At 41.4% G+C, this 14,929-nt stretch overlaps 3 protein-coding genes across 4 annotated transcripts; all 3 read left to right on the top strand.

Annotated features, from left to right (window-relative positions):
- The first annotated feature begins 245 nt into the window (after positions 1 to 245).
- nudt21 (nudix hydrolase 21) lies at positions 246 to 3,004 on the top strand. The gene is made up of 7 exons (XM_057025747.1): positions 246 to 541; positions 1,064 to 1,264; positions 1,336 to 1,399; positions 1,473 to 1,562; positions 1,831 to 1,906; positions 2,012 to 2,126; positions 2,278 to 3,004. Exons 1-7 carry the CDS (start codon positions 420 to 422, stop codon positions 2,297 to 2,299), a joined length of 690 nt encoding a protein of 229 aa, XP_056881727.1. The 5' UTR covers positions 246 to 419; the 3' UTR covers positions 2,300 to 3,004.
- A 448-nt stretch (positions 3,005 to 3,452) lies between these two features.
- On the top strand, positions 3,453 to 8,181 carry ogfod1 (2-oxoglutarate and iron-dependent oxygenase domain containing 1). Its single transcript, XM_057025737.1, has 13 exons — positions 3,453 to 3,740; positions 4,061 to 4,206; positions 4,308 to 4,354; positions 6,041 to 6,141; positions 6,213 to 6,329; positions 6,411 to 6,502; positions 6,576 to 6,704; positions 6,992 to 7,105; positions 7,177 to 7,256; positions 7,351 to 7,604; positions 7,670 to 7,798; positions 7,876 to 7,934; positions 8,012 to 8,181. Exons 1-13 carry the CDS (start codon positions 3,584 to 3,586, stop codon positions 8,162 to 8,164), a joined length of 1,578 nt encoding a protein of 525 aa, XP_056881717.1. The 5' UTR covers positions 3,453 to 3,583; the 3' UTR covers positions 8,165 to 8,181.
- A 122-nt stretch (positions 8,182 to 8,303) lies between these two features.
- Positions 8,304 to 14,133, top strand: tradd (tnfrsf1a-associated via death domain). 2 transcript variants are annotated; one of them, XM_057025744.1, is made up of 5 exons: positions 8,304 to 8,881; positions 11,138 to 11,192; positions 11,265 to 11,545; positions 11,664 to 11,814; positions 12,764 to 14,133. In XM_057025744.1, the coding sequence occupies exons 2-5, from the start codon at positions 11,159 to 11,161 to the stop codon at positions 13,054 to 13,056; spliced, it is 759 nt and encodes a 252-aa protein (XP_056881724.1). In that variant the 5' UTR covers positions 8,304 to 8,881; positions 11,138 to 11,158; the 3' UTR covers positions 13,057 to 14,133. The 2 variants fall into 2 exon arrangements, with proteins under 2 accessions (XP_056881724.1, XP_056881723.1); XM_057025743.1 differs by having other exon boundaries at positions 8,307 to 8,881; positions 11,026 to 11,192.
- The last annotated feature ends 796 nt before the right edge of the window (positions 14,134 to 14,929 follow it).

Raw genomic sequence — 14,929 nt, forward strand, 5'->3', positions numbered from 1 at the left:
AACAACACACAATAATGTGTAGGCTTAGATATGTTTTTTTGTTACAAAATAAATGAGACTGACCAGGTGCATGCCTACGTATTTTAACATACATGCTAAATTTTAACCCTTGATAACAGGATCAATTAGCACGCAGCGGTGAGATGTCTGTATTTGTCAGGGAACAACCGCGTTCTTAAAATGGAACCTGGCATCGACCCGCCACACCAGCAGGGGTCGCTGTGGGAGAATCCCTCCCCAAAACCACGCACTTACTCCGGAAGAAGAAGTGGACCGAGGGATCGACTATAAAGAAATTGTTGTGGATTGATTGTCCATAGATTTTTCAGTAGCTGGGTGCATAATTTGTTGATACTATTAAACCAGTCGCCCTTCGGTGATTCACACAAGGTTTTAACGTCGTCGCCTTAACTCAAGAGATGTCGATTGTTCCTCCCAGTCGCTCGACTACGGGCTGGCCGCGCGGCACCGCTTCTCAGTTCGGGAACAAATACATCGGCGGCCCTGCTAAACCCCTGACTCTGGAGAGAACCATCAACCTGTGAGTCTGAAACAATAACTCAGCAACTGACCGCTTCCAGCGCTCAGGCCGTCAGTTTCCCACTGCAGGAGCTTGAACTGATTTTAGAGCTTGATCGTAGGAAAGAAAAATGTACACGTTTTCCAGTGCATACATTGGGTGCAGTGTACTAGGAATGGACATAAATATCAATAATTGGTACAGTGATTTAACTTGCAACCTCTGTCAATTTTAATGTGTGACGTGCTATTTTAGATGAAGTCATTTTACTTTTCATCACGCATTTGCATCTCATGTATAAAAGACACGATTGTCCAGTAACTTTAGTTTGAAATTTTTGCCACACAATACTGCTTATGTGCTTTTAAAACTAATAATTCATTAGACATTTGACTGTTGATCAGCCTCGCTTTGCACATTGTAATCCAAGCAGATGCGTCTCAAGAAATTGTCTGTTTTGACCCGAGCAAGATTAAAGAACCGCTTAAATAAATGTCTGTAGTCCTACCTGATGACTTTTGACCATGTTTATTACTGCTTTAGATATCCACTTACCAACTACACATTTGGGACCAAGGAGCCTCTCTATGAGAAAGACAGTTCTGTGGCGGCCCGGTTTCAGAGGATGCGGGAAGAGTTTGATAAAATGGGAATGCGAAGGACCGTGGAGGGAGTTCTTATTGTCCATGAGCACAGGCTACCTCATGTGCTGCTTCTGCAGCTGGGGACCACTTTCTTCAAACTGTGAGTATTATAGTTTAGGCTCCTGTATGTATGGTGGCTAAAGCAGTGAAACTATGTTTCCTTCTCTGCAGGCCGGGTGGAGAGTTAAATCCTGGGGAAGATGAGGTGGAGGGGTTGAAACGCCTCATGACTGAGGTAACGGCATCATGGTACTTTATTCTTTTCGCTGGTGACTGTCAGCGTGTGTTAATTTTTGGCTGCACCACAGATCCTTGGACGGCAGGATGGCGTGAAGCAGGACTGGGTGATTGACGACTGCATCGGCAATTGGTGGCGCCCGAACTTTGAACCTCCACAGGTCAGTAGCCATGGACATTATATGCAGCAAATGATTTTTTTCTTTTCTTTTTTCAAAATAAAATGATAATATCGAATAAGTTATACAAACTATTAACTAACCATGTTTATCATTAAATTGTAGATGATATAGTAATTTACTTGGGTCTACCAGCTGCTGAGTAAATAAAGATCTGCTTGTCATTTAGTGCGTCATCAATTAAAAAATACTGTAAAACGTGTCTCTTTTTGTAGATGCCCATTCTCAAGTATACAAATTTTTCTTGCAGTATCCTTATATCCCAGCTCACATAACCAAGCCTAAAGAGCATAAGAAATTATTCCTGGTTCAGCTACAGGAAAAAGGTCAGTGATGTGACAATATTTTAGCTTTGACATTTTACGTTTTCTTTTTTTTTTGTCGAGGGCAACAAATATGTAATTTGTCTTTTAATCTTCCTAATTTTACAGCACTGTTTGCTGTCCCCAAGAATTATAAATTGGTGGCAGCTCCATTGTTTGAACTGTACGACAATGCTCCTGGATATGGACCAATAATTTCCAGTCTGCCACAGCTTTTGAGCAGGTAGTGTTTATCTCTTGTGCATGTCTTTTTCTCGGAACAAGTGTTAATATGTTGCCCAGGTACTCTATGTAACTCCTAATTGTCAGGTTGTTTCTAAACAACTGTCCCTCAAAAATAAGCTGTGGAATTAATGAATGTTTGTTTTTAACAGGTTCAACTTCATTTATAACTAACTGAATAAGGAGAAAAGTACCCGGTTGTCTCTGTGAGTGCAGCCCTGTCCAAGGGAAGATGCGATGTTGTGAGATGCTAAACTGCATCTCGTCAACTCAACTTTCATTAGAAAAAAAGGCTTCTTGTGTCAGGTGAATTGACAGTTCACAGCGGTGTTTATACTGTGAGAAGAAAATCAAAATACCTTTGTCTTTTTCCTTTTAAAAATATTGCGAAACTGCTAGTTTTTGTAGTACACAACTGTATTATTTTGTCAGAATAATTTGGTTTTATGTATCGAATGTTTGATTAAACAAAATCCATCACTGAGTTTTCTATTGTTTTAACCTGCAACAGTAATGTTTTTTTTTTTTTAAATAAAGTCATTTAAATATGTTTTTATAACATTAAAATATGTGGGCGGTTGATTGGTGGTTATTTTTCAAATAAATAAGAAGCTCTGTAGCCATAGATAATGTATGTGTGTTATTTTAAGTTCTTATTTTTATGACATTCCTGGCGAAATTGATCCCACCTACACATCAGAGTGAGTGTTAGCAGAATCAAAATGTTACATTTCTATAAAACGGTGGAGGATGTGTTCTTAAAGATAAATGGATGCTTCTTTTTATTTAATATTTTACATTATTTTACGATATTTGTGCTGGCTTTTTTTGTATTGTCTGAATTGGCATGTTTATTAAATTTGCAGTCTGTTTTCTTAATTTTTTTCATGATTATTATTACGGTACCTGTATCTGCAGGTTTTACAGAAGCATACGCTTCACATGTGTTTAGCAGATGCATTTGTTCCATGTTCAGCGTTAAAATACATTTGATGTATACACCATGGAGTTTTGCCTTGACAGAAACATATTGTTAAATTCATCAAAAGTAGAAGTGTGATTTTTAGTGGGAAATTTTTCGGTGTACAATTTTGCCCTACTGGGATTACGCACAATTCTAATTTCAAACTCTAATTTTAGGCATGGAGCAATGTAACGTTCATTTTAGAATAAAAAAAGGTTGGGTATGAGTATTGTTTGACAGGAGAACTTTTGAAATTGAAATAGTCGATCATTTGTTTGTACATTAGATGATGTATAGGTATTTTCAAGGAGAAATACATTTTTAAAATTAATCGAAAACATGTTTTCATTTTTTTCCCTTGCGCTTAACCGTCGCACGCTATTGCGTCATTAGTCTGCGACGCTCAGGCCGTTTCGGAGCTCAAACACGTTATTTGTAATGTAATAAACCATTTAAACTGTGTTCATTTTCTTTCACAGCAGTTGCTTTGCACAATGGCCTCTAAACGACGCCAGAGTGAAAATGGCAAGAATGAAAAGAGGAAAAAGAAGAGCTGCGAGGAGACAGCTCAACTTTGTTCAATTATAGATGACGAGCAAGTGAAGAAGGCTGTGAAGGAGGCTTGGGACCAAAAGAGAAGTTACACCCACGGTTGGTGAACAAACAGATATTTTAACACTTTCCCCCCATTTATAGTTGAATTAGCTGGAAGAAAATGTCAGTGAGACGCAGTATTTACGTTTGGTTTACGTTGTCGTTGAACTGTGATGCTAGAATTAAACACCTTATTTTGCATTCCACCGCATCAAAAATACAACTTAGCTTTGACATAGATGTGGGCTTTAAAAGACAGCTTTTTGTGCCCTTTTAGCCATTTCAATCATGTTTACATGACTGCTATGGTTTTGGTGGAGTAGTTGTAAATGTAATTCTCAATTCCCAATATTTCACTGTTAACTTACTGTTTGCAGGAGATTTGGAGTTGGACTGTCAACCTTTCCCTCACTGCATCATTAGGAATTTTCTCAATAGCGACACCTTCATAGACAACCTGCAAAGTGAACTGATGGGTCTCAACTTTCATGAGAAATCAAATGATCTGTACAAATTTAAACAGGTGCCAAACAGATTTTACTCCTGACATACAGCATTTAGCAGCTGGAAGTCTTGTCTTATTCTTCTTTTCTTTTCTTTTACTATGTCTTTGTTCCTATACAGTCAGATGACTTAAGGAAGAGGACAGAGCCGCACATTGCTGGACTCAGGTAAATGAAAGCGAAAAATACTCTTTAAGATGACAGGTTAGACATATCAAGGTTGAAAATAAACAAGTTATTAAACCATATGGTAACCGAGTATAATTTTCAAAAAAAGATTCCTGCATAGATTTTCTATCAACTGTATATATTAAGACTATTTAATCTAAAATCTCACATTAAATTATGTGTAGATCTTTGATGTTAGCGCATACAGTATCCACCGTGCTGATGAGCAGGGTATTAAATCCCAGAAGAGTAACCGGAGAACTGTGTCCGTATCTATAGGACAAATAGGCCTTTGGTGCAGAGGGAAAAAATAGCAATATCAGATTGGTGTCAAATGGCAAATGTCCTCGAGTGTAACGGCAACGTTTGAAAAAATGGCACGGAGACGAGCAGGACTAAAAAAGAGCGAGGGATGAAATTTCATTAATTTGTCATGAGTTGCTGGTGGAAGGGTACAAAAAAAATTTGACCCAATTTATTCAAAGACAATAGCTATAGATACTAAGTGCAGATAAACCTGTGGTCAACTGGAAATATGACTAAAGAAGTCAGCTGCTATTCTGATATCTTCCATTGTTGAAACACTGTGAGGATACTTGACCTAAAACGGGGATTAATTGTTGGATAATACTAACAATGATGTGCATAAGCAACCATTCCCACCTGCATATACATCCTAACTTTGTTTGGTACAAGGTCAAAGATAACGGGTGATTTTTCATCACAATGTTGTATCTAAATGTGGCAACATATTTTCATTTCCATGCATTTTTGGTGTTTCTTGTTGTCAGAATTAAAATGATTAATTTAAAGTACTATATGTATGAATATACGTATGTACACACACACACACTAATCATTTCTCATTAGGCATTTACTGTGTTTATATTGGTTTTGTAAATCCTGCAGTAATTATACACATTGTTACCCTTTAAAAGCTTCCATTTCCTGTAGCAAAGAGAGCCTCTTTCTCAGTTAACTCAACAAATTAAAAAAAAATCTTCAGCAAGGACGCATTTGACATAAGCAGACATTATCTGCTTTCAAATGGTTTCTCAGTAGTTTTATTTGGAGCAGCCTTCCTGTGGCTGATTGGGACTCGTCTGAGAATTTCTGTTCCACTAGGTGGAGCCAGACGTATCAGCCTCCATATTGTTGCTGGTGGTATGTTTCTTTAATTCAGTGCAGTTGGTTCTGAAATGGAGCAGAGCAGGACTGAACAGTAAACTGAGACCAAGGTGCTCTGTCTAAACAGAAGCTCTTGTTTTATCTGCAATGTGACGATGATGATGTGACAGTAATGTAAATATCGGTTCACTGCAAAAAAATCTGTCCAAAGAGAAACTATAAACATGCTTTTTTATAGTTGATGTGCAGTTTTTGTAACATTACAGTGATAATGTGTTCATAGTGGTGAGGAATCATTTGCTGCTATGTGTATTTTCAGCTGGCTATTGAAGAGATGCAGCCCTGTAGAATAAATACTATGAATAGATGCACAATATTGGCCTCCTGTTGTGGTCATCTATTATTTATGTCACAACAAAATGTCATGGTGGGTTTGAGCAGTCAAACTCTGGGTATGGGGGCTTATACAAAGTCAAATAATCAGTTTTCTTGTTATTGTAAATATGAAAACTGTGGACGAGTAATGCCCATTAAAGTCACTCTTGCGTCTGGTTCCAGGGCTGCCCTGTTTGGCCGTTTCCGCTGCTGGCTGGGAGACGTGTTAGGGGTTCAGCTGGAGTCCACCGTGGATATTTCCTGCGCCAGATATGAATATACTGGTGAGCTTCGTCTTTTTTGTCATTTTTCTTTAGGTTTGTTTGCGATATGTAAGCTCCTCTCATCCGTCTAGATGTTCTTCTGTGTCACGATGATGAATTGGAGGGGAGGCGCGTAGCTTTCATTCTGTATCTGGTGCCCCCGTGGCAGAGCCGTGATGGAGGAACCCTTGATCTTTACTCAACAGACAGTGAGTATTCAAGTTTGTGTGCCTGTCTGGTGTTTGAAGGCTGAAGTTCTGCGCTACATAATGCTTTTTTTATGACGTCAGGTGATCTCCAACCACAGAGTATTGCGAAGTCACTTGTACCCTCGTTGAACACGCTCGTCCTTTTTGAGGTTTCTCCAGTCTCCTTTCACCAAGTAGGACGCTGCTGGTTTCTCAGCGCTTATGAGCCCTGTTACACATTAGTAACGTGTGTTTGTATCGGTCGAGGTTGCAGAGGTTTTGACGAAGGACAAGTGTCGTCTGTCTCTGAGTGGCTGGTTCCACGGCCCATCCTTAGCGCGTCCACCTCACCACGTGGACGTCCCCATTCCACGGAGCCCACATTTACCCAGAGATGTACGTTTGAGCCGACACTCGCAACAATGGGTTTTAATCATGCGTTGGTTGAGATTATTGTGTTAAATTCTGTCGAGTGTGAGGGATCAACCCTCAGCAGACTGACAGGAAACCTTAAAAAAATGCTAAATCCATCTTCAAACACATCTAAACATCACTTACACACAGGACATAATTCTTTAGAGAGGAAAGCCATGTTCAAGTATGGTATTGATCTCTTCATTTAACACTCAGGAAGTGCATTTCCCAGAATAGCCAGCTGGCATGATTGTCCGTGTGCATGACAGGAATCGGTGCTTCTGGAGTGGGTCAACCCGGTCTACCTGGACATATCCTATCAAGAGCAGATCCAAGGAAACTTTGAGGAAAGCTCTGAAATTCAGCTCAAAGACTTTCTTAAGGTAAAGCCCTACTTTTTCTGTGCAGACTTGTACGTGTCCGCATGTTCCCAAGGGTTTTTGTGGGTTGACAGGAGAAGAAGTTCCGAGAAGTGAGCCAAGCTCTGCAACTCAGTCAGATTCAGTGGACAAAGAGGGGTCCCCCAAATAAGAGGTGAGACGTGTCTCACACGATTTCACTCATCAGCAGAGCTTTTGTAAAACATACAAATAAAATTGCTATTTATTTTTAAAAAATGTACATTTAGGTGCTACGAGGTGGCCTCTCTGGGTAACCTGCCGCAATGTGTGAGGGAATGCTGGGAGCTACTTCACTCAGAGGCTTTTTTCCTGCTTCTCTCCAACTTTACTGGCCTTCGCCTACACTACCTTTGTCCTGACGATGATGACGATAAAGATAAAAAAGAACAGAATGAAGGGTTGAAGGAGCAGGACGACACCCAGTCTGGAGGAACCAGCGGGTCTTTGGTTGAATCAGCAGCAGACACGAGCAGAGGAAAAGGTGTGTTCCATCTGCATAACTGTAGCATCTGTTATCGTGTGTTTTCACTTCAATTTGTCACGTAGAGCCAAGCACGCCCGTGTGTTGTGGTGAACTGCGTCGTTGGTTCCATGGTGGCTACACCCTGCTGCATGATGGACAAGCGGAGCAGGCCGAGTTTGCTCTGGACCTGGTTCTGCCCTTTTGCTCAGCTGGTGAGTCTTCACACATACAAGCCTGAGCCAAAATCTAAAAATTCAGCCAATAGTGTGACTGCAATTATCCTCCATAGACTGGCAGTCAGACTTTGGGGGCTCCACCTGTTATGTTGCTAATGACGAGGATGAGGAGGTGGGTTCTGGTTTTAGATCTGAATGGTAGATGTAGAAGGAATATTTCCATCATTGGTGTTTTGGTTTCTTTCACAGCTTCTGACAGTGTATCCAGAGGATAATTCCCTCGCCCTCGTTTACAGAGACAAAGAGACCCTTAAATTTGTCAAACACATCAATCATAAAGGTTTCTCTGATTCAGCCAACAACAGAATATTCTATGATTTTTCTTTTGTGTACTTTGAATAAAAAGTGTGGAAAATACATTTACTGTTTTGCGTGTGTTGTATTCTTTTGTACACTCACAGTGCCTCACTGGAAGCTCTGCAGGCTGTAAAAGTCAGCATGTCAACATTCTTGGAAAGTATCAGTCTCAGACTTATCTTTTACTCTTTTGGGTGCGTCCCTTCCATTGAAAATGTAAAACAATGCCTCTGTATCATATTACACATCATTTCCATCTATTTATATGAAGATCACAGTTCTAAATTGATAATAGAAACATTAGCAGATTATTCTATTGAGTTAGTTTTCTCCACACTGTGCAAAGGATGGAAATCTCTAGATGGAAATCTAGATGGCCACAGTGCAGGATCACTCAATGGCTCCTAGATGATTCAGTCACTTGAACTAATATTTTCTCTCAACCACTTCCCCAGTGTTTCTATTATACTTTCGGTTTATTCACATTCACTAGCCATCAGTCTTTGTGTAATATCATAGGATAATGTGGATTACAAACCTATGCAACTGGCCATCAACAATCTATACATGTATGAAACTCTGGGAAAAAATAAGGAACTTCGTCGCTCACATGATATTTTTCTCCGACAGTGTCCCACATTCCACCAATAGGAACGTCCCCTTTTTCTGCCCAGCCAATGAGAAGCCGGGGGGTTGTTGCGTCACCGGTGGGTGTGGCTCAACAGAAGGAAGACTCTCCGAACAATATCACAAAGTTTTCTGGTAAGTGTTGATTTGGAGTTTTTCACCGACCACAACTAAGTTATTACACGAGCGAATCAAACGAGCGATGGCGCCGAAAACGTGTATTTGTGTCCTGTGCGGTTTAACTGGGCACATGTCTGATTTAGGGCATTTGTTTCTTGCTGAGATTCTTCAGCACGATGTTACCTTCGCTGTAACACTGTAAATAACACTGTAACTAACACTGTAACTAACTGTAACTAACACTGTAACTAACACTGTAACTAACACTATAACGCGGTAACTTTGATTGCCCCTGTTGTATTGCAGTGCACAATTGGAGGATTGAAAATGAAATTACTATGTCACTAGTTAAAACAGTTTCTCATGGTGCTAAAACTAGTGACTATTACGACAGGTTACTAGCTTAGCCCATGGTAAACCACCGGGTGTGTGATGGGCTTTACGTGGGCACCAAACCTTTTGGTCCAAGGTTATTAAGTAATTTAAAGCATACTGATATGTCTGGTTTAAAATAGTTCAAAGTCACATTTGATGAAGCCATTGCTCTTGATTAAGTGGACATAAACTGGGAGCAAAGGTGTGTTTTTCAGATTGATGGTTGCAACAGAATTCATTACATGCACTTGTCACACTAACATTGCTCAGAACATTTGCACATTTGCAATAATGCATTTAATCACACATTGTTCTGTATTTTTACATGTTTCCAATGATCAGAGTGCGAGGTGTTGCCACCTTCCCAACAAGCAGAGTTCTGTTTGCCTCCTAAAGTCACGGTCAGCATGCATCTTTAAAGATGCTTTGCCATTCCCCAATAAAAATAAATCATGACGTCACACTGCTGAACGAGGCTGGCGCTGCTGAGCGTAGTCTAGAGACAATATCTCAGCAGTGTGGGTTTTCTCCCCCCCCCCAGATGGGACGACACACTTATAATTTGCAGCACATCTTCCACAGGGACTTGGGGAGGCAAAAAGGTCTGTTTTCTTGATTGGCTGGAAAAAAATGTCATGCATCCATAAATACAACAGCACATAATAGACAGGGCTACGGGCATCGTAATAATGGCAATTTTTAATTGCTCGCTTCTAAAAGCAGTCCCTTGAATAAATATTACAAATACAGCGGTCATGCTGTCCAGGGAATTCTAGAGGATGCCTTTTGGCAGGAAAAGCTAAATGATATATATATATTAAGCTTCTGATGATCATTTAATCCTCATACAGCTGGTCAACAAATCTCACTCTGTCCTTCAGAGTACCGGTAGATTGGATGGTATATAATTACATACTGGATAAGTTATGGAGATTCCTGTAGTCTCGGCAGCCAAGCATACTGTGTATTAGTGAAACATGAGGACATGCATATATAATCCAGATCAGAGAATGCCCTTTCCAGAGAGTGCTCTGCATCCTGTGCATGGAGATATCACCAAGGGTGAGCTAGCAGGCTTCAGTGGTTCATTCAGAGTACAGGAGATAGGGCCTGGCCTGGGGGAGGGGAGGGCTGAGATTAAACATGTTTTTATGTAATGAGGGTTTCAGAAGGTGGATAGGTTTAAAAAAACAAAGTTAAGTGAAGTGAGGCCACAACAGCCATGTGGAACAAGCAGAGGAACAGTGTGACCGTCATTACTGGATACACATTTATTTACAGTACTTATGTAAATTTTTTTGGTTTATTCATGGGGGGGTTGTAAGCAAAACTAAAGCTGTATTGATCACTAAACTTATGAGAATTTAATGAACTATTTCTTTAGGAAGCTTGCGCAGAAATCACGACTCCTTTAAAGGCCATAACATTTGTCTGTGATATTTTATAAGCTCAAAAGAAGCTAAAAAACGATTAATATAACTGAAATAATTGAAGAATTCTACTCTTTTAACATTTTAAATACAATCATCATCATTCTTTTTTTTGGGCTTTATTCATATAATGTCCCATAAGTTTAGATGTAAAAGGGCAGAAATGTATTTATATTAAAATTGTTTAACCTGATCTATCTGAATCAAAGACAGATGAAATAAAGTGACTATAATACTCATGTAACACTTGTAAACTGGGAACTACCCAGAGTTACCAAAAGTGTGCTTTACTTAGAGGTTTACTGTACAATAATAGTAACGGTATTGTAAACATCATATGATATGTGTTCCAAGTTGTATTTAGAGAATGGCAGACAAGAGTGAGGACGGAGGGCTGTGGACAGGAAGTGCAGTCTTGTTTCTGCAGTCACTTTGTCCTAATGTGAACCTGCTGTCTCTATATAAGGACCATCAGAAGGGAAAGTTCATGGTTTTTAAAGTCATCAAGCTCACCCTGATTGGTAAGTAACCTGCCCAGCCTGTTGTGTTTCCTGTTCACGAGATGAGAGGTTTATGGTGCAACTTGCGGCCAGATTCTGCACGTGGTCTGAGTGGATATGAAATACTGAAGGTCCACGATGCCGATCCCTTGCTGGGAGTGGAGGTGAAGTTCATGGACGTGGCAGCTTGCCAGCAGTTCCTCAACAGCTACAGCTCTGGAGCTTTGCACCAGTCCCTCTCCCAGCACGCCTGCAGACTTCTCGCGCTTCCCCAGGAACTGACGGTAGAAACGCAGCTCAAGGCCAGCACACACATCCTGGACCTCTGTCTGGACGACCTCGAGCGCTGCTTGAAGCACATCCACCTGTCACAGGTGAGCTGCTGTTTCCAGGAAGTTGGCCAGTCGTTGAAAAACCCACATTGACGCTTTATTTGTTCCTTAAACTTCATTTAGTCGCGCTCACGTTGCTTGATTCTCTGGTTTCCGTCAGCCTGAACGTCTCTGTGATGAGGAGATCGACCATCTGGAGCAGGAGCTGCGGAGCCAGGCCCTCCGCCCAGCAGAACCACAGTCCAACACCAACCAGCGGGAGGAGCCGCCCGTCCCCAACAACTGCTTCAAATTTCAGAACAGAGTCTTTGGTGAGTCGGGACGACCTTGCACACCAGCAACCCACCATACATACGTCCAATTCCGTCTCCACGGCTTTAACGATGTGGGAATTAAATAACTCGGGATCAGGATCAGGTGTCCACAGAAATGAAGCCGTGAAAAGCTTTTTTCTGTACGACCTGCTCTCTTTGGCGCTGTGAATCGAGCACTCGCTGATAAAGACTCGTAATTTCATAATATAAATTTGTCTGCCTGATTTTGAACTGTCGGTTTGTCCTTAATCGAATTGTTAATCGTTAATTGAAAAGGCACTGTGGCGTCCTGAAAATTAATTAGATTTTCCCGTTCAGTTAATTTCAAATTCAAGTTCAGTTCATGTCCATTTACATTTGGCTTCCACGGACACATCTGGGCACCAGGGAGTTCTCTTCCCTGAGCGCCTCCTCGGATGCTTCCAACAGCAGTTGCTGCCCTGGTTTCACTTCAGAGGCAAAGCTAGAAAATCACCACTGCATTGAAAGATTTTTACCAAGTCTAATTTCATTTTTTTTTGTTCATTGTCGCCATCTTTGAAACCCAGCAGGCGATATAGTGATGAAAATCTGGATGTTTCTCCGCAAGAGTCCCCAAATCTGATCTTAAAGGGAAACGAGCGTCGGAATAAAGGCAACAAAAATATGCTAATGTGGCTCCTTGTCTGCTGGATATATTTAGCATCTGTTCCCGATTGTGCTCCCCTCACATAATCATGTGCTAGGTTAACGTAAATGCTGAGTTTACAGTTAGCATTGTTGTCCTGGTGTGGCCTGGAGCATGAATTGGTGGTGTTTTATCATTACAAAGCTTAATGCAGAAATAATTCTGTTGGCATCTTGTGCGGCTAAGTTGCTCAAGATATTTGTTACTTTGGGAATGTGCTGCTGTTTGTACATCATGTTGACTGTGTACATTGTGTGTTTCCTCACCATCCTTTGTCAGAGGACCGAATGCTGACGGCGGCAGATGTTCAGAGCTTTTCTAACGGAGTGGGCCGTCAGTGGAAGAATGTAGGCAGGGCCCTGGGGAAAAGCTGCCGGGCTCTGAAGAGTCCAGCCATTGACAACCTGGCCTACGAATATGAGAGAGAAGGGTTGTATGAGCAAGCCTATCAGCTGCTCAACCGCTTCATCCAGGCGGAAGGGAGAGCGGCCAAGCTGAGCCGGCTGGTCAGAGCACTGGAGGACTGCAAACTCACTAGCCTGGCTGAAAATATCCTGGATGTACAGCCCTGAGAGTATCTGTGTGTGTGTGTGTGTGTGTGTGTGTTTGTGTGGGTGTGTGGTGTGTGTGTGTGTGTGTGTGTGTGTGTGTGTGTGTACCATAAAAACCAAGTGGGACACGCCTCTCTTTGTCAGAAGTGAGAGGCTTTGTTCCATCTGCCATTCTGCTTTCATATATTGTTTGTTTGTTTTTGATTAATATTAAGATTCATCTGTGTGTGTGTGTGTGTGTGTGTGTGTGTGTGTGTGTGTGTGTGTGGGTGTGCACGCAAGACTTTGACATCTCTCTGAGCACTGCTTTTGAATTGATTTTAAATCTGTCCTTTTATTGACCAGTGATTCAGATTAAATGCCCTGTCATCATTGTTGGAGAAAAATGCTTGGGTTAAAACACTGTTTCCATATTTTTATTACCTGTTCCTTTTATACAAATCCATTTCAGGAGTGGAATAATGTGCCCAGTTCCTAAATGCACACAAATAAATGCATGTTATTTTCTTTTAAGTGAGCTTCTACGGATTAAATGGTTGTTGGCTTTTTTTTTTTTTTAAACTGTATTTGATGCATTAGCATAATTAAAACTCAAAACACAATTTTGACAAAATTCCCTCTGGTATAATTTGGTGTTAATCCCTCCTCCCTTCAATCACTTCCTGTCACACACGTGCACGGCTCGCATGATTAAAGTGTGCTGATTACTGGTGTTGTCACTGACCCTGTGAGTTTGTCTGCAGGTTGTCAGACTTCAAGGGCAGTGACGTGCACGCCGCTGAGATTTGAGGATGGGGGGGTTATGTCCTTTTTTCCATCTGTATGTGAAAGGTCAACAACCCCCCTGTTTTTACAGTGCCATATACACGTGGTGTGGGGATTAGAAGCTTTTATCACACTTATTACTGCTGTATGAATGTAACTCAACAGAAAGACAGTTACACGCTGTAAATTACACCTGATTTTCTGTTGTTATTGCTATTACTGTGACAGAAGAATGTTTCTGAGGGTTCAAACTAGACAACGCACCAAAGTGTAGTGAAATAACAATCAATCGGAGTGGTAAGAGTCATGTGAAATAAAAAATCTGTGAGTGCACACACGAGTAGGTGTTCTTCGGAGGTCTGGAGCTGTGATGTGGGTGAGGTTTGCTGGGTGAATGTGACAAGTCTCTGTGAAGTACAGCGGGTTATTGTTGGCTCCGAAGACAAAAACACGGCCGAAAACGGTGATAAATAACGATCACCTCGATTTGACAATGAATTTCCGCTGGATAGTTTCAGTATTTGATATACAGATCGGAGTCATTGTGGGGGAAAGTTTGCATGTCGAACTTTTGAGCCTTTTTCTCGGAGGCATTGCTGTAAATCCGCTCGTGAAGTAGGTCAGAATACCTTTGATCTACCATAACTTCATGTACATGTAACGAAACGGATCCGACTGGATCTGTTTGGGATACATCATATGCACTTTTCATACTGTATATAATGAATCCATACATTTTCCCGGTGACATTTTTGTGCTGATCAATATTTTATCGGCTCGCAGCGAGGGAGGTTTAGACCATGCGGCTTGACTCCGCTGATCAAGATGCTGAATTGAGGATCGATTTATCATCGCAGCGGAGCTCCCAGACCGTAATAACACGGATTAGAGCCGCCGCCCTTATTACAAGGAGAGATTTTGTTCTTTGACTTTGTCAATTCGCGTTTCCGAACGTGTCGGTCGAGGTGTTCGTCCACCATTGGGCCCGCGTGCGTTAAAGGCGTAGGCCGTTATCTCTAATTAATCTTCCCTCGCGACCCACTCGAGGTCCCGCAGCTCCGCGTGCCGCCTTGAAAGGACGCGACCCGCGCCCGCGTCGCGCGACGCCGGGGCGGCATTTGCCATTTTT

This window comes from Takifugu flavidus, chromosome 2, assembly GCF_003711565.1.
Source record: "Takifugu flavidus isolate HTHZ2018 chromosome 2, ASM371156v2, whole genome shotgun sequence".
Taxonomy (NCBI): domain Eukaryota; kingdom Metazoa; phylum Chordata; class Actinopteri; order Tetraodontiformes; family Tetraodontidae; genus Takifugu; species Takifugu flavidus.

Excerpts from the sequence above, each read along its gene's own strand:
- nudt21 (XM_057025747.1), top strand. The coding sequence starts at position 420 with ATGTCGATTGTTCCTCCCAGTCGCTCGACTACGGGCTGGCCGCGCGGC. Across the intron at positions 1,265-1,335 it reads GGGACCACTTTCTTCAAACT|GCCGGGTGGAGAGTTAAATC; the intron begins GTGAGTATTATA and ends CCTTCTCTGCAG. Across the intron at positions 1,907-2,011 it reads GGTTCAGCTACAGGAAAAAG|CACTGTTTGCTGTCCCCAAG; the intron begins GTCAGTGATGTG and ends CTAATTTTACAG.
- ogfod1 (XM_057025737.1), top strand. The coding sequence starts at position 3,584 with ATGGCCTCTAAACGACGCCAGAGTGAAAATGGCAAGAATGAAAAGAGG. Across the intron at positions 4,207-4,307 it reads ATCTGTACAAATTTAAACAG|TCAGATGACTTAAGGAAGAG; the intron begins GTGCCAAACAGA and ends GTTCCTATACAG. Across the intron at positions 6,330-6,410 it reads TGATCTTTACTCAACAGACA|GTGATCTCCAACCACAGAGT; the intron begins GTGAGTATTCAA and ends TTATGACGTCAG.
- tradd (XM_057025743.1), top strand. The coding sequence starts at position 11,039 with ATGGCAGACAAGAGTGAGGACGGAGGGCTGTGGACAGGAAGTGCAGTC. Across the intron at positions 11,546-11,663 it reads AGCACATCCACCTGTCACAG|CCTGAACGTCTCTGTGATGA; the intron begins GTGAGCTGCTGT and ends GGTTTCCGTCAG. Across the intron at positions 11,815-12,763 it reads ATTTCAGAACAGAGTCTTTG|AGGACCGAATGCTGACGGCG; the intron begins GTGAGTCGGGAC and ends ATCCTTTGTCAG.